Here is a 19,353-nt window from a genome sequence, read left to right on the forward strand (position 1 = left end):
ATCGGAAGATTCCTTTGCAGTCTTAAGATGGAACTTAATTACGTGTTCAGTCTCCCACTAAGATATAATTACCTGCCTGTGAGTTTCTGCTCAAATTAACTGGTTGTATTTGTTCAGATCGTAAGCTTGAGAGTTAACAAGCATTTAGATGTCGATCATCTTCAAACTGTTTTTGTAATCATTTGTGCCATTATATCACTTTTGACTCTTCCCTTATAGTTTGTGTCAGTCAGACATTAAATTGCTCTGTATAATGTTTTAAGCTAATATGGTGGTGAGGGAAATCTACAGCAATCGTTATTTTACGCCGACAACTCAAAAAGCCCTTTGACTCATCACCTGAGTAGGAAAGCACTCTATAATTACCAGTCCATTTATATTTTTCTAAACCCATCATAGTTCAAAAACACTAAACAAATAAAGAGGCATCTCAGTCCGTAAACAGCATGTCTTTAGGCCCCGCCCCTCCCTGAGCCTGGTTCTGTCGGTTTCTTCCTGTTAAAAGGGAGTTTTTCCTTCCCACTGTTGCCAAAGTGCTTGCTCATAGGGGGTCATATGATTGTTGGGTTTTTCTCTGTATTATTGTAGGGTCTACCTTACAATATAAAGCTCCTTGAGGCGACTGTTGTTGTGATTTGGCGCTGTGTAAATAAGACTGAATTGAATCGGAACAACATTAAAACCACTGACAGGGAAAGTAAATAGTTTTGTGCATGTCAATACAATACATTGCTCTGCTGAGAAAATTGTGTCCTGACATGCCAAAACTGATGCCATATTCTCCTGTAACACCCATCTACCCATCTAGATTCATTCAGATTAAGCTCATTCCCACATTCCCAAACCACCGCAGTCGGTAAGCAATTGCAACCCTGCTACACTCAAAAACAAATCATCAGATCCACTGCATTCTGGTGAAGTTTTCCATGTAAATAGATATGTTATCTACTGCCCAAGACAGCACAGCTCCCAGGATTACAGTGACACAGAAACCCGGATTTGGCATCTGGTCAGGATACCTCCTCGACACCTCCTTTGGTAGGTCTTCCCAGGGTAGACCCAGAGAAAAACTTTTGTCTGGAATACCCTATTTATCCTGCAATCACAATTTGACTTTGTGGAAGCGGAAGATTGTGGATTATTCGACAGGATACAGCGGATCTACTTCACCACCGGGTGGAGAGGGAAGGATTGTTGCCAGTGTCTGGTATCAGACACCCACCCTGACATCCCCAAAGGCCCAGTGTCCGTGCCCTGATGGGTCTGGGCTGTGTGAGCCATTCAACATTATAGCATTATATTATATTATAGTCGAATAGCATGTCTGCTATTAGTGTTTACAGACATCATGCGATCTTTAGCATTTGAGGCAACCATCACCAGCATTCTGGAAAACTGCCAGCAGAATAACCGTGTTCACGGTCTAATATTGTCCCTAACAGCTGTTCTGCTTCACAAGAGTGACACAGAAAGAGAGACAGAGATACAGATGGTGCTGCAGAGCTACAAAGACTCACAAAAAGTGTTGACCTTTATCACAAGCCCATAAATGGACACACAAAACACTTTCCCAAGCATGACTTTTCAGAAAAGAACAGAGTTTTCACTTGACGGTGTTCGTAGTGTGCATAATGTTCAATGCCAGAGTGTCTGAGTTGGATATTTCTGCAATTTCTGCTCAGTTAAGTTTATAGAATGACTGCAGTCGTTTTAATAGAAATGCTGACATCTACTATTAGATGGTGTAAATGTAAGACTCAGGATTCTGGTATCTAAAGAAGATTCTAGATAACAAAGTTTTAATTGAGTTTTTGTGGGGCAGTGTTCACTGTTTTCAGCTGTTTTACATTAAATGTAACCAGAGATGTTTAAACAGTTCCTCCAAGTCAAAAATGCCCTCTAACCAATCAGCATGTATTCATTAATTACAGAGAACAATTGGATAAATGCTTTGGGGCTGCAGTTTCTAGCCATGTCAAAAACACATTTTTAATGGGTCAATAACTGTTTCTGTTATTTTTTTCAAGCCATTAGCTTTTAACAGTTTATGCAGGACAAGCAAGAATGGGGGCAGTGCCGTGTGGCAATCACTCTTCATTCTAGAGCCTTTGATGTTTTTATGTTTTCCCTCTGACCTGGGGTGGACAACGTAGCAGGTAAAGGCAAAGCACATCAATTATCAAGCAGAAAAATCACTATTTGAGTAACAAAGCAGTGGACAAATGATAGCCATGGGCGTGTCTTGCAATGGGAGAAGAGGCAGTGGAGAGGGAGATAAAGTGAATGGGATGACAAAAGAGGCAATAGCCTGTGGGGAAAAAAAGAAAAAAAATCAGTGCGCTTGGACCATGTTGACTCGCACAGCAATCTGTCCTTAGTTTAAAAATCTGGAGGATCATCTGATATACTGCAAATTCATCACGGGTACAAAAATTAAATCGGGATGGTAAACGGGAAGAGAGGTGAGATCCTCAGAGAGGACAGGCTGCAGGGAAGTCGGCTCAATTTGGTTTGATATGAAGATTTCACAATGCAATATTTTGCAAGTTCATTTCAAGAAATACTATTTGAAGAAGATAAACTCCAGAGGGACTCTGAAAGTTATTATCTTGCTACACTTTCACTTCTTTTTCAGTTTTTGACTTGAAACGCTTTAGTTTAAATGTAAAGCAGATAACCTCTACTGACATTTCTGGGTTTTGGAAATGATTTTGTGTTTGTAGCTTAAACAATATTTAAGACATGCAGACACCCAGATGTTGCCCTTGAATTATGAAAACAATAAAAACAACTCTTTAACTACTGTTGCCTTTCTCTCTAAGCATGAACATTGTTGTAGTAAAACTTTCAACTAAATGTTAACCTCTCTTTCTTAGCTTAGCATGTTAGCATGACACCTAGAATTCTGGCTGGTGGGAAGCTCACACGTTTTTCCAGGTGTGTTCTCCAGGTTGTTCCAACAAATGAACATTTTGTTCTGATGACAGCACCTAGATTAAAACCAAGTGAATTGTGACCTAATAATCTATCTGAACCTAAAGAAATTGCTGGCAGTTCAGGAAGAAGCAGAAAAATTTTCATAAGCAGTCGGATTCATCTTTCTCACCAATGTCATATCAGTCAGGAATTTACTGTGTGTCGCACCATGAGCCCATTTCAGGGATAGATGATGCTTTTTCTTACCAGAATCTATTAAAAAGGATATATATATAAATAATTAACCAGAAATGCAGATTTACTGTCGACTGCCATTTCTCTCTTTCGACTTTAACACTACATTATCCTTTCTCAACATTGTCTAAAGTTTGTCCATGGACCATCCCAGGTGCACAGGTCAGGGAGAGGAAAAATACTCCTAAAAAACAAATAATAAATAAAATGAAATACCAAAAGATATAATCCCATTCTTGTTGATAAACATCTTAGATTTCAAGCCTTGTGTTGCTGTGAAAATGAAGGTCAGGTGATCACCGACATCAGTGGGACTCCTCCTTTGGAGATGAAGATGGTACTACCTTTCATTATTATTAATATTTCAAAGATTTTTCAAAGGTTTTCTTCACTCATAAAGCTTCATATGCATTCCAGTCATTTGAAAGTAAGTTAATTGTGAACATCACAACTGACAGCAGATTCAAATGACGAGAGTATCACATCAGAGTGGATGGTTTACCACGCTTCAGATGGATAAAAAAGAAAATCAGCGCCTCTGGGGAAGCAATAAAGAGACAATAGCTTGATAGCTTGCATTAACCTTCGAGGGAAGCTATGGAGGAGGATGAACACTGTAAACTATATGAGTCTGAGCAGAGAAACGTTAAGGGAATATGAAAGGGAGGTGGCTAAGGAAAGACAGAGTGGACTGAAATAACCTTGATTGCTGAACGCACGTTCAGGAACAGCAGAAGCGCTGGAAATGAAATGAGCCTATAGGCGAAGAGTGCAAAATCATGACATGATACATTCGGCAGTGGTGCACCTCCGTTAAATGGACCTTGACTTTAATTGCGATTTGTTCTCTTCCTCATCTCCTATTTTATTGTTTGGGAGTTGTTTACTATGTTGAAATGCCATCAGTTGTGGATTGGCCTGTGTCTCCACCAAGACTCCTCAGCCATAACAAAATGGAGGAAAAATAACCCTTCCTGTCACCACTTGGACAATATGTTTGTCTGGAAATGAACTTTGTGTCAGATGCAAACACATAAACAGATCTACAGCCCTTTCACATAAACAAGTACCTGATATGAAAGTCAGACGGCGTAATACGAAAAGATGAAAAGTGGCAATTCAGACACTAGTGTAATATAACGGAAAAAAGAAAAACACACATAACAACTGTCGCTCTACTTTTTCATTTGGATTTCACTTCAAGAAGAACTGCATGGTTATGTATTGTAATCTTAGTTCTATGATTGATGACACAGCCCTCTAATGTGTACTATGGCACTGAAACTCAGCATGTGATAAACCGAGTGCACCAGAGTTCTCGGTGTGAAAGTAGAGTAATTATCCTTCTCCACATCACAAATGGCCCATTTCACTGAGAAAAAAAAAAACTGAATCAATTTATTATTATGAATCCAGACTTTTGATTCTGCATGTCATGCCTCAATAAAAGCTACCCGTAGGCCCAGACTACAGTAAAGACAGGCGGTTGAGCTGTGAACACAGTGCAGTCAAGTGTAGGTGGTAACTGTGATGTAAAGGAGGACAAAAGCATTTGAAGCAGACACTTGAAATGACTCACAATGAGGGAGAAGTAACGGAGAAAAAAATCACCTGCGGGCCACTTGTGCTCCCACATTTCTTCCACTGTTTGCACAGGTCTAAATCACACTGTATCAGCATGCCTTAGGACTGTTTGTTTTTCTTCAACAGTGGCTTAAAGGTGACGTTCTCAAGACATGTAGTTAAAACCACAAATAATATTCAAAGGTAAAGGTAATCTGAGGCAATGCATCTCTTTACTGCTGCTTAACAGAACATTAAAATTAGTTAATTAAGAAATTTGTTTTCAAACCACAAATTTGTTTAAAATCCTGTTCAGAGTACTTTTACTTCACAACAACACTTGCTTTTATACTGCAAGCTAAACAATGTCTGAGGCAGAACTTGGCAACAATGAAAAGGAAGAACCTCCCTTTAACAGGAAGTGACCTCCACCAGAGCCAGACTCAGGTCGGGGCAGCCGTCCGTGAGCAGACGATTTGATTTAAGACAACTTAAAAAATTGTATTTTCACCAACACACCTGTCATTCTGTGTTTAAAACACCACAACAACATTATTTTTGTATTTAGTTATTAATTTTGCTAACTATTAATATTCATTATTACTTATTAATAGATCCTTAATAATAATAATAATAATAACTATATTTATAAAGTGCTTTCAAGCAAAGTGCTGAAAAGTTATTCGAAGATAAAAGATTAAAAAATAAATACATCCAGTACAGAAAAAACAGTATAAGTTAAAACTAATAGTAATTTAAAAACTAACGGACATAGGATAGGGTGAACAAGTGGGTCTTTAGCTTAGCTTTAAAAACCTCCACAGAGCATGCCTGCCTAATATGTTGAGGGAGGTTGTTCCACAAAAATGTGGCACAAAAAGAAAAAGCACGTTCCCCAATAGTCTTTTTTTCTGGCCTTAGGAATCCTGAGATCGAAGAGCACGGGAAGGAACATAGATGTGCAAAAAGTCAGTCCCTGCAATTTATGACAATTTATCTCCCAGTATTGGACAACTTCCTTACTGGAAGCCCCTTCCTGATCACTTGTAGTTGCAGCTGCAATTTCAATGCAGGCCTCAGACATGACCAGATTAAAAACGTCAACAGCTTCTGAGGAAGGAAGATATGAACATAACTTTTACTGTTTTTGCATGGAGGAAAAAGAAGACAGCGTACAAACTGTTCTCCCAAAAAAGCAACCACTGCTGCTAACACAGTATTAGCAGTTTGGCAGCATGCTAACATGAAGCTAATCGTGCAGTAGCCACACTGATGTCTGTTGACCTGCGACTAACAGGTAACACAGCCCTGTTTCTACCACAGAATCACTGTGGAGATGCTAAATGTTCTTATTTCTAACTTTGCTGTTTGCTTTGTATTGAAACTGAAACAGCATAACAAAAACTTGTGTGCGTCCTCATTAAGACAGGAATGTGTATCTGTGTGTGGGACTGTAGCCTCGGGTTTGTAGTTTTAACTGGTGACTATTTGACATTGCATCTCAGAGACAGACATCATAGTAATACATAAAAATAAAAACAAGGTCGAAGTCTAGGCTCACAGGGTCACTTCATTCGACTTTATTAGATTGCTGAGAAAAAAGGGAGGAACAATTAATCCAACTGAGTAGCAAGAAAAAGGTAAAATTGAAATATGAACTTTTCAAAGATTCTAAAAAGCTGAAAGCCTAAACTTCAGACATCCACACCGTTTCTCACATGCTGAAATAGTTTAATCATGAGTGAATTAACACCAGCATCAACAGAGCTCTATTTAACTTTGGTAATTAGTGAAGTGCACAAGCTTTCAATAGCTTGAGAAGACATCAATAACTTCAGTGATTTATTTAAAAGGGAGTCAAGTTGGAATAAATAACACAAGTCTGTCCGCAGGATCATTAATATCAGTTCAGCCTTAACTGCTTTAGTGGAGTCTTGTTATTGGTAATAAACAACATGATGAAGAAAAGCTAAAAATCACTTTTAAGGCAAATTACTTGAAGCGAAGCGGCACGAAATTCACAGCGAACGCTAAAACAATCAGCTCGCAAACACAGGTCTGACTCTGGGGTTATCCGGGTTACACACGAGCTCCCCTTGAACCACTTTAAACGTTCCTCCAAAGGCTCCCACCTGCAGCTCCAAATGCTCGATACGCTGTTAAGATGGCTAAGAGCACAGCAAAAAAATGCAGCACTCTATTCATGAGCTGTGGATGGGGAGATGAGTAGCACTTAGCAGTGATGGGTGAGCTTCCCACACACACACTCGCACACCTCCTACGATCAAGTGCGCACACACAAACACACATTAGCCACAGTGACAGGTATCGCCACTCCTTGGTCTCCTAGGCTTGAAGTTCATTTTCTGACTTTAAAATTAAGAAATCGGCGCTCGTGAAGGCGTCTCGGGAGAGAAGGAAAGCAGAGTCGTCTTCACACCTGTCTGATGATGAATCACGGGGTGGCCGAGGGCGTTCTCTCACTGCACCAGTGAGCCCAGAGTATTGGACCGCAAAGGGGTATATGAAATAATTGAGAAATAGCAGGATGAGACGGAAAGTAGGAGTAAAGAAAAAACGATGGAATGGAAAGAATCTCAAGATGGAGAAATGGAAGGATGGAAGGGAAGGAAGAGAGAAGGAAGCAGAGAGAAAATGAAAATCACTCACTTGGAGCAGAGCCTTCTTAATTACTCTCCCCACATCCTGTCTCCACTCGGGTATGTCAGGGTTGAACTCGTCCAGATTAGGGGAGAAAGATAAAAGTAGAGATTTGAAGAATTCTGTCGAGGAGAGTCAGGGGAGAATCAGCCATTAATTCACTCCCATCTGAAGGCATTATTCTCAGTGAGCTGTGCCAACTGTCATTTTGCTCAAGTCGAGTTTCAGGTAGTTAACACTTGATGAAAAGAAGAGGCTTTCTCATATCCCCCGCACTTCCCTTTGGCTAAATGTACCAGATGCACTTCTAGATAATTAGAAAATGTCACAGCTTTACGCCAACCCATTCTCTGGTAATAAATCATTGCATTTTACAGATACTTGCTGCTGGATCACTTCATTTTAAATGAAGACATATTCTTTAGAGGTTCCAGCAGTAATGTGATATATTTTAGTCAAGTAGGAGCTGTTTTACATCTTATACAGGGGAAAAATAAAAGAAAACAGTAAAATTGGAGGACTTAAATAAAAAGTATTTAACTGCCTCCCATTAAACTGCAGTTATGTGTTGTTACCAGCTCCGGGAGCACAGTTAACAAATACTGACCTTTGACTGCTATAGTCTTAGTGTCCTGCAAGATGGTGTTGCTGGCAGCCACCTGAACAGTTATGGTGTGCATTCCCTCACTCTGAAAGGTGTGCGAGATGCTTCCATCCAAAGTTATCACCGGCTGCAAGCACAGTTCTTAAGTTACAGGTAAACATAGAAATAATGTCCCAATTTCTTTCCAAGTTCAACGTGTAACATTGGTGAAACTGCACACCTTGGCACCAAAATCCCTCATGAGGAGGAACATGAAGTAGTATGTTATAAAAACTGTAACAGGTACTCATTTATAAGTATACACAGTGAGAGTTTAGGCCCTACCAAACAAAAGATGACTGAAATTATAGTGATAGTTTCAGTAGTAGCTTAAAAGTGTTGTTTCTGCTTTAAAAAACAAAACAAAAAAGCAGATCCAAACAGAATCAGTGAAATACATATACTCTAACAATTCCAGCAATTGTTACCATGGCCACATCACAACAGATGTGGAAGAGGAATCTGGTCTTTAAGTCTAACATCATTAGCCGCTTCCGGGTCCAAACTCCGCTTCAGGTCCCAAAGTCAAATGAACACTGCAGCATCACTGAGAGTTAAAAACTGTCTAAATTCTTTAATAAAATGATCAGTGTGGCTGCTTTACCAGGTGTAACTATAAAGTTTAACATGCAGGCATCAATGAAAACAGGATTTATTAAGTTTAATGAAGTTAGCAGGGAGTTAGCTCACTACTTTCCACCTAAACATGATATACCATGTCCTGACTGATGGATTCTTGAACAACGAAAACGTACAGCTTTGCTAGCACTTCCAACATAAAAGGAGACCGACAACTAAACAGCAGTGGTGTTTGTAGGGTTACTGAAGTTAAGCTAGCTGGTATATAATGATGTGCTACGTGATTGCTAGCTATACAGCTATGTTAGCATAACATAAACACAGTGAAGCTGAAGGATGAACGCTAACTTTTTTCCACTCGATAAAAGTTAACGTGAGGGTTCCTGATGGTTAGGGACAAATGCAATCGCAGGATGCTGTAAACGAACCAAACTTCAGCCAGGAGAACAACTGAAATAATCCATCCACAATACGAGGTTAGTCATTAATGTACTGCTGCATGTGCTGGGCTGTAGTTACATCGTAAGGTTTTAAAAACTGAGCTTTACAATGAAGAGTGGTAATAAAACTAATAATAAATAGAAATACCTAAAGTTGTGTCGTGGTATAAAACTGGGGATAGACACCACTTCACAAATTAAAGGCCTGTTTCTTTACTTCCACAATTCTCCAAAATCCTAGAAAACCTGTTTAATAAACGATTAGACAAATTCTTAGATAAACATAAATTACTCTTATTTTGCTTATTTATTTATTTATTTATTTATTTAGGACAATGCATGTTAATGAACATAAATGTAAAAAAACAAATTACATGAATGTAAACATACCAGATTATAGCCAAGGGCTAATTTCCATCTGTTGTCCTTAAAAACAGATGGAATATGGATTCCGATCAAAAAGATCAACATCACTGGCATTAATCGAATCAATTGAAGATATTATAAATGCTATAGATCAGAAACAATATGCAGCTGGACTATTTTTGGATCTCAAAAAAGCATTCGACACAATCAATCATGATATATTAATTAATAAACTGGAACGATATGGGATAAGGGGGGTTGTACTGCACTGGGTGAAAAACTATTTAAGTGACAGGAAACAATTTGTGAAGCTGGGTGTCCATTCCTCATCATGCTTGGACATTGCTTGTGGTGTTCCACAAGGCTCTGTACTGGGTCCAAAATGTATTATTTATATAAATGATGTTTACAAGGCATCTGATATATATTAAAATTAGTATTATTTGCAGAAAACACAAATATTTTTTGTTCTAGTGGGAATCTAAAGTAGTTGCTCGATACAATTACTTCAGAAATGTGCAAAATTTAAAAAATGACTCCGCGGGGGTCTAAGGTAGAAGCCTTCTTGACTTGACTGCTCTCCGGCTTTTAAAGGTAGAACGGTAGAAGCTGGGAATTGCAGTGTTAACAGGAACAAACTATCGCTAAATCTAAGTAAAACTAAAATAGTCTTATTTAAGAATTCCCTTAGAAATGCAAATGCAGATTCATATAGATGGTGTGGACATTGAAAGAGTACTTGAACATAAGTTTCTTGGTCTGATTATAGATGAAAAATTAATCTGGAAGTCACATATAAATCATATACATAACAAAATTGGAAGAAGTGTTTCAATCTTGAGTAAAGTCAAACACATTCTCTATTGTTCCCTGATTGCACCGTATTTGAATTACTGTGCAGAGGTGTGGGGCAATACTTATAAACGTCCGCTATCATCAATCTTTATATTACAAAAAAGGGCCATAAGGATAATCCATAAAACTGGTTACAGAGATCATACAAATCCACTATTCTTAAAATCAAAAATTCTAAAATTCACAGATCTCGTTCATTTTCTAACAGCACAAATTATATATAAAGCAATAAATAACCTGCTTCCTGACAATATTCTAAAAATGTTTTCTAAAAGGGAACGGGGATACAATTTGAGGGGGGAATTAAATTTAAAACATCCTTATATCCGTACAACATTAAAAGGTTTTTGCATCTCTGTGTGTGGAGTGAAGCTGTGGAACAGACTAAGTAAAGATATGAAGCAATGTCCAAGCACGGCACAGTTTAAACAGCAGTTTAAGGAGATGGTCTTTGCAGGGTACAGGGACGAGGTAGAAATTTGATAGGGTGTCCTTGTCCAATATTTTCATGTGTGTGCGGGTGCACGTGTATTTTGGTATGGGTGTACATATCTGTAGGTTGTGTATCCTTTGAGGTGTTAAAGAGTATATGTGTATATATATGTATATATGGATAGATAGAAAGATAGATATACATATAATTATCATTATTATTATTATTATTTTTAAATACACGTAACATATAATGTAATTGTAAAGAGGATTTCTGTATTCTGTTGATTACTAGATAGTGGAAAAGGGGGTGGGATTAAATAAGCTTATGCTTCTTCCTGCTCCTTTTTGAACAAAGTTATTTGTGGTTGCTCATTTTCCTTTTGTTTTGCTTTGTTTGTTTGTCTGGTTTTAATTCTATGTTGTTATACTTTTTCAACATGTTCAAAATAAAGATTCAATCAACCAAACTCAGAGAGGCCGACAGTGATCACTGACTGTTTTTAGGTTCTTGCTCAGATTAAATAGAACAAGATACAAAACATTAAAACCTGTTAGAAACACAACGGCTTCAATAAACACAGAGTAGTTTGGACCCGGAAGCCGGGTTCGTCATCATCACCTAACAACCGGACAAACGTGTGAGTCTTGGTTCTGATTCAGTAAGTAATATCATAGTAATTTCTATAATACAAGCATCAAACCTGAGGTCCTACACAAGTTTATTAGCTCTGTATTAAGCCTGTCAATCTGCCCTGTCCAATCAAAAATCACACTATTGGCTTTTTAACACATGAGTGTAAAAATGTGATGCCGAGAGATCCTGACCAAGCATCACTATGTGATTAAGACACGAGACGACCTTTCAGCTAAATGTTAACCTGAGCGTGCTCTAAGCACACGAGACATGTTCTATCACTTTTGAGGATTTGGCTCTGGATCTCTCTTTTGTTGCTTTGTTCTTCTTAAACATTAAAAACACTTCTCAAGCACAGATAAGAGCATTTATATTAAGCAGTCTACTAACAGCAGCACTTACTATACAGCTTAAAAAAATAACAACTAAAATCTAAATCGCAAGCCACAGAAATTTCAATGAAAATGTCTTTAATGAGTCTTTCTTTGCAGACGTTACCTCAGTATTGTTTCCTAACCACCAGAAGTAAGTGACTGTGCGTGAGTGGCTGGGTAAGACCACCGCTGTGATGTTCACTTCCTTGTTTCTTATGACCACAAAGGGAGCAAGAAGCTGGACATGCTCCACTGGACCTAAGAAAGAAACAGGACAGACGAGTTGATATCGTACACGGATTCAGTTAATGAGGCAGACTTCAGATCGTGCTTCTCACTCAAATACAAAAAAGGCAGTTGGCGGTACATGGGGTGCGAAGCTTGTTCAGTGCGCTCGGGTTTCCTCCCACAGTTCAAAGATCTGCACCTGAGGTGAATACATCTGTCTCTGTTTCTCTACATGTCTGGTGCAGTTTGGGTAAAGACACACTCCCATCCCAGCCCCCCAAACTCAGGACAGAATAAGTGGGTTAAGAAAAATGGATAAATGCAAACACTGTGAAAAGAAATATCATATAAACTCAGAGAGGAACTCGCCAGGTGCAGCCGAGTGTCCGTTACTACGACGTGATGGATGAAAATCCTCTAAAATGTAACACCTCTACTTCTGTAACCATGTTGATGCAACTCAATCCAACATTACTGAGAAAGTTTATCTTTATGAGGACAGTTAAACAGTCGGGGACTTTTTATGTCACTCGAAACAAGATAATTGTCACATCTATCAGTGTGACAATCAAATGATGTAACAGCTTCTAAGTAATAGAAGCCCCCCCTGCAGTTTATTGCCTAATTCTATACTGCTATCACTGCGATGCATGTCAGACAGACCTTCCCAATTAGGCTGTGCGAGTCTGCTGGCAGGTGTAATGAGACTGCCTAATAGGTAAGACATATATGGCGGCCTGTTATAACCATGCACACACTGTGATGGCAGAAGATGAAACACTGTATGTTCGTGTGATCTTGTTCTCATTCATATTCATCTTTATTTCTTCATCCGAGTTGTGACGGTACATTTCTTAATAATGACTATTCTAAGTTGGGCGCATGTTTGTTTTAAATTATTCCAGCCTTGTATTTTGGAGAGAAAATAATCAGCAAATGGAAGAGTTTTCTTTCTGCCTGCTGTGCTGTGTTTTTAAACAGTTGACAGAAGTAATTGCTTTCTCTGTGGCACAACAAGGGTTTTAAATAGAGTTTGCATTTCTGCACATTATGGTTTGATAAACTGATAAGTTGAATTAAACAGTTCTATTTTGTTGTTCTTTATTATCTCCACACCACAAAATCCACTTTATGCACTTCTTTATAATCATCTAACAGAAAATTCAGTTTTATTTATATGGAACAACAACAGACATCTCGAGGCACTTTATATTATAAGCTAAGGAGCATCACAGACAGAACTCTAATGATCCAAAGATGCCCAGTTGGATAACACTCATTTATATTTATGTACACTATAAATTATTATAGTGAAGGTCCACCTGGGTCTATTCCAGAAAGCAGGTTAAACTAACTTTGAGACTGATATTCATGTGAACTATGACATCAACACAGTAAACATTTATACTAACGATTTAACGAAGGCTTGACTCGCCGCAGTCGTCCTCTAAATGAGAGCGACTCAGTAAAGATCACCGTCTTAGCGCTGCGATAGGAAGAAGCGCCCCGGTGACAAAATGATTGCTGAGGTTTCTCTGCACAATGCCTCATCTTTTCCAGCTGTTCCATTCATCTTCTCCTGTGTAATGTCCGTCCTCCTGCACTGGAAAGGCTGCCTGAGCGTTTGAACCCGACTGAGCGTGCCAAATTACCAAGACTGGGAGGTACGTGACAAACTGGAACCCCACCAAAGTGGACCATGTGCTAGCACTTGTAATGTAAGTTTTGCTCTTTGCAATTGCCCGTAACGAATTTCCCAGAGAAATCCACCTGAGGGATTAATAAAGTTTTATCTAATCTCTAATCTACAAAGCATAAAGGCAAACTTTTGAAAACGTCAAAACCACACTTTGTGACTTTTCTTAATTAGCTTAAATCTTAAAAAGATCTGTGGAGTGATTTGGAGGAGGATATACCAAATTTAACCTGTAGCTGCACACACCGCCTGCTTCCATCAAGCTGCGTGACTATTAAGAGACACAACTGACATATTTACTTGGATAGTTTGGACTTTTCTTCCTGCATTTTACATTTCTGACCAATCGTCACAGTGTGAAGCAGTCAGAGTTCAACAAAACTGCAGCTGAGCCAGAAAAGTGAATGTCTTTAAATACAAACCCCGCTTTTTAATTTTTAAGAAACAGGAGTGGACGTTTGCTGGTTTCTTTTAATAAGTTAACACTATTTATATATTTTCAGTGCTAGTACTCATTCATCTGACCTGAATTTTCCATGAAGGAATAAGCTCTACTCCCAATGTCTCATGTCATCAACTCTGAGATATTTATTCTGGTGTAATGTGACAGGAGCAAACTTCAGGTGACAGCTACTGTCTGTGAAAATGTAGATGAAACATATAGCAGGCAAACAGATAGTTTAGCTATTTTTTGCACATATGTAACATTATTGTTTGACAGAAAACGGAACCATTTCACTCTGATACTAGTGCTGACGAGCAAAAAACTCCCAAAAATGTTGACACCATCATGAATTTTTTGACATAATACCTTCTGGGTAATACTGCAAACCTCCCCACTAAGAACCTAATGGGACCTGACAGGGGTCTGGGATGGTTTACACTAATCGTAGAGATGAAGTTTGCTGCCATGGACAAATGTAATACACTATTTTTATGGAAAAACTCCAACGAAAGGTTCGTGTAGTGCTCATTTCTCCGAGGCTTCTATTAGCGCTCATCCTCTTTAAGCAGAACTAATCTTTATCCCCAACTTCAGATGCTGCGTGCGTGTGTGTGTGCGTGTGTGTGTGTGTGTGTGTGTGTGTGCGTACTGTATCTTTGTATGAATGGGAGAAGGTGAGAGAATCGTTTGGTATTAAATATGCTCAGCTGAGAAATCGTTTGTAGTAGTTTTTGGCGTTTCTCCCTGAAAGCATCACCTACACTGTGAAATAAATCCAGCTGAAATTGTTCCTGTCAGAACTATATACATACAGCACAGGCTGGGTGACTTTTAATTTAAGAGGTTAAATTAAAATTGACTGAAAAAATCAGCAAAAATAACAGAGAGACAATTCAACACTTACAGAAAGCAGCTTGAATAATTTCCATGGAAAGTTAAAGTGATACACTGTTTTGTTGCTGTCTGAACAGAAGCTAGAAGGCATGACGATCCAGTAAATTGTTATTTGTGCTGCTGCGTAAAACCTGCTCCACTTTAAAAATAATCCATTGTTGTGATGCCGTATCCTCAGATAACTGCCTATTAGCTGCAGTGGCCTTAAAGGCTCACTTCTCAGTTTGTTCCTCACAGTAAAACCTTGCATAAGCAAGTTTATTATGACCTTTTTCCCAAAACTTGTTTATCACAGCTGCTGTATTACAAACCCTGTATAGGTGAGCACAGTTCACTTGAAATGAGTTTAGCGTGGATCAACAGTGTGGTTGCCGTTCAGGTGAACGAATTTACCACCTGGAGCTAAGTACCGTGAAATCCACATCTGAAAAAACATTTTACTGCTGATCAAAAAAATGCATTAAGCGACTTAATTTCATTTAATGTTTTTTTTTTATTGCTGATGTCCAAAAGGACTGCATCTGACCATCCATCTAAAGGCTTTCTCTCATTTATTTGAAGACAGGAAGCAGCGACTTTCTACAAAAATCACTTCTATTGCCTGAAGGCCTCTCTTCCATCTCCAGTATAAATAGTGAGCAACACTACATCATTTATATGAACCAACAGTCATGTCCCAACATTACTGACTCTGACACAAACGTCTTCATGTCTTCAGAAAGTATTCTGGCCTTAAGTAGCAAAGCTAATGTTGGCTGGGTGGGTGATATCCAGGCGATCAACTCTTTTGTCTAAATAATTAAAAAAAGGAAAAACAAACAAATCACAGCAGATCCTCTTCCTCCATCACACCCTGTCCCAGCATCCTCCTCTGTCACGCCAACCCTCTAAAGCCTCCATCGCTACATCCCTGAATCTTCGCTGTGGTTTCCCTCTATTTCTCCTGCCCAAATTCAACATTTTTTTTTCCATTATATCCACAATCCCAGCTCTGCACATGTCCAAACCATCTCATCTCTCCATCTCAGTACCTCCAGCTCAGCCTCCCATGTTTTTCCCAGTGCTACCATCTCTAAACCATACTGACTGATGGCAGGTCATACTATCATCCTAAACCTAAACCTTCCCTTTCATTCTTTTCTGATATCCTTCCTCTCACTCGTCTCCACCCACTCCACCCTGTCTGCACTCTCTTCTTCACCTCTCTCCTGTCCGTTGCTTTCGACGGTCATCCATCTCCACTGTTGCAGTTGTCTCCCTATCATTCTCACACATATACATTCTCACATATCACATTGAGGTGACTGTTGTCCTTATTTGGCGTTATATAAATAAAACTGAACCCTGGACAGGTCGCCAGTCTGTTGCAGGGCCAACGCACAGGGACAGACAACCATTCGCACTCACATTCACTCGCACATTCACACCTAGTGGCAATTTGGATTATCCAATTAACCTATCCCCACAAGCTGTATGTCTTTGGACTTGAAAATCAAATTGAATTATTCTGTCTTGCATCTACAGCCTTTAATTCCTCTTTTCTCCAGAGCATACCTCCACCTCTCCAGGCTCCCTACTCTCACTACAGACCACAATGTCTTTGGCAAACATCAGAGTCCACAGAGACTCCTGCCTGACCTCATCTGTCAGCCTGTCCATCCCCACTGCAAACAAGCAGGGCTCAGAGCATCCCTGATGTAATCCCACCCCTACTTTGAACCCATCTGTCACTCACTGCACACCTCACCACCATCCCTCTGTTCTCATACATGTCCTGCAGCCCTTCACATACTCTGCGCTTTGCTCCTGACGTATTCATGCAGTACCACAGTTTCTCTCTTGGCACCCTGTCATACGCTTTCTCTTGATCTTCAAATACACAGTGAGGCTCTTCTGATGTCATCTACATTTGTTCATCAACACTCTCGAAGCAAACATTGCATCTGCAGTGCTGTTTCTCAGCAGGAAGTTGGATTGCTGCTCACTAATCATCACCTCTCTTCTTAACCCTTTAATGTCCTTTGTATCATATTTGATACGAGTTTCTGAGATCTGTCTCTCTGATCAATACCTTCCATAATTTCAAAATGTTATTGACAAAACTCTTTGTTTGGTCTAAAATTAACATTGTTGTTAACAAAAAAGTTGCCAAAAATCCCCAATGTATCAAATGTGATACAAAAAAGATATAATAAATACATAATGAAAATACATCTCAGAAAACATCTCAGTTCCAAAAAATCTAAATTTTCTGGCTATTATTTGATGGGTTGGATCTACAGGGTTGAGCTAGTATGACGGGCCCGTCGGGCTCTGTTTCACTCTTCTGTACCACCTTTAGAAGTCAGTCCAGCAACAGGCATTTGAAACACGAGCAAGACCGGGTACTTTTCTTTCAAAAGAGATGTTTAATGAAGGTTTAAATTAACATGGCAGGACTCGGTCAGAAACCTGTGTTGCTTCTGACTCCTCAACTACATAACCACATATTTACAGTGTGCCGGAAGCCCAAAATACCAAAAAGCACATTAGACTTTCACATTTCTATATTCTTTTAACATAACAGTATTTGTGAATTTACATAAAATAATATTCTTAACAACAAAAATGTACATTTCTCTTTTTAACCCCTTTACCAGTGCCAATGAACTGACCCATCTTTAACAACTCTTTGCTACATCCTGGTGTAACCTTCTTTCAACCTTACTGTTCATGCTGGAGGGTGAAATCTGAACATTTTATCATCTTACCTAACACAACTTTAGTGGGTATGTGTGTGCATTGCACCAAATCAATAACTAAATATGAGCACGTCTGGGTCAGAATAAAACAGAGCTTTTAAAATGAGATTTTACAGACCGTTCAGTTTGTAAAGTCTCATTCTGTTCCTACATTATAAACATTCTCCTATCTTAACACACTGTATACAGACAGGAAACGCATCATTAACTGATGTTCATGGACGTAGTCATACACATCTGTGTTTATCAGTAATGCTTTGTGGCCTGAAAAGCAAACAAAGTATTAAAAGTCTACTAACACTCTGCTTCTGGGCACTAAGTTAACTGCTTTGAGTGCAAACTAAAAGTTGACTCAGATGACGGCATCGACAGTTTTGTCTCTTATGTCGATGAAACAGAGAGTGAACAGCAGCAGTCATCTTCTCAGAGAGGTTTTCAGTTGAAAGCAACAGCACGCGTTGTGTTTGTGACAGTGTGGACACTTACATGTGACGTGCAGGTAGAGTGTCGTGGTGTCGTAACCGAGCGTGTTCTCTGCAAACGCCGTGACACGGAATATTCCGGCAGACTTGTAGACGTGCTTGATCCCTTCCTCGGTCCAGCTCAGATTGGAGTATGAAACTGCTGTGCCGTCACCAAAATCCAGCTGGATGTTGGTCCGCAGCGAGTCCCCCTGAAACACAGCACAGCAGCGTTTCTCCAAGCTATAGACAAACACGTTTACTGAAATGAGTTTTGCAATGTGGCTGCTTTACAGGGAAGAGCTGCACTGAAGAGATAGAAAAACAGAAGCCACGACAATGTGAGTGATGCAGGCAGAGGTAACATTTCTAACACACGTGCCTACTGTCAGGACCAAACCAGGGGATATTTCGCTTCCTAGGCAAACACATAAACCGCAACACTGTGGAGCCACTACAAGATAGATACAACAGTGTGGCTTTAATCTGATTTTATCAAAACAATGGCATCTTAAACCACACCTCAAACTTAAGGTGCATGAGCACACTGAGAGAAGCAGCATTTTGTTGACCAGACGCAAGAACGCAATTATGCAGCAGCATGGTGCAAAGTGCTAAAAGAGATTGTGAGACTAATAACACAGAATGGTAACAAAGTATCAGCAGGTGAGGTTATTTGCGCTTTAACACTGACCAATCACATCCAATTCATGGCCGGGAAGCAGGCTGTGAGTGAGTCAGGAGAGTCTGCTTCCCTGAGGAGAGAAGGCTGGCATGGGGCGGATTCAACGAAAGCCAAATATAGCTCATTAATCTAAAGCACTTCAAGTATGCTTGTGAGGGCAAATTCAAAGTTCTAGGGGCTTACGTTTCAGTCTGTTCTGAAAGCACTTGTAAAGAACTTGTTTTTTGGTGAAGTCCTAGGTATAAAAGATGAAATGGAACAACTGACATGTTTATACTGTGCTGATTTAATGACCCCTCAAAGTTCTTTAAATTTACATTTAAAGACAGTCTGTCTCTGTACACATTAAGTGCTTTACCTCATACACATAGCCATCGATGTGAAGTAGATGATAATTAACCTACAATGCAAGTCTTTGAAGTTTGTGGAGGAAAGTCATGCAAGCAAAAGGAACACACACAAACTTCATGCAGAAAGGCCCC

General features: G+C 39.3%; 1 protein-coding gene across 2 annotated transcripts in view; it reads right to left on the minus strand.

Annotated features, from left to right (window-relative positions):
• Positions 1-19,353, minus strand: part of sorcs3 (sortilin related VPS10 domain containing receptor 3) — a 239,272-nt gene that overhangs the window by 14,041 nt on the left and 205,878 nt on the right. For both annotated transcript variants that reach the window (XM_005919300.2, XM_042219615.1), the window contains 4 exons: positions 18,212-18,398; positions 11,846-11,979; positions 8,003-8,126; positions 7,405-7,517 (listed from right to left, as the gene is read on the minus strand). In XM_005919300.2, coding sequence (XP_005919362.1) covers positions 7,405-7,517; positions 8,003-8,126; positions 11,846-11,979; positions 18,212-18,398 — 558 coding nt within the window. The remainder of the gene's footprint in view (positions 1-7,404; positions 7,518-8,002; positions 8,127-11,845; positions 11,980-18,211; positions 18,399-19,353) is intronic.

Source organism: Haplochromis burtoni, unplaced genomic scaffold, assembly GCF_018398535.1.
Source record: "Haplochromis burtoni strain Fernald_Lab_line unplaced genomic scaffold, NCSU_Asbu1 Contig_35, whole genome shotgun sequence".
Taxonomy (NCBI): Eukaryota; Metazoa; Chordata; class Actinopteri; order Cichliformes; family Cichlidae; genus Haplochromis; species Haplochromis burtoni.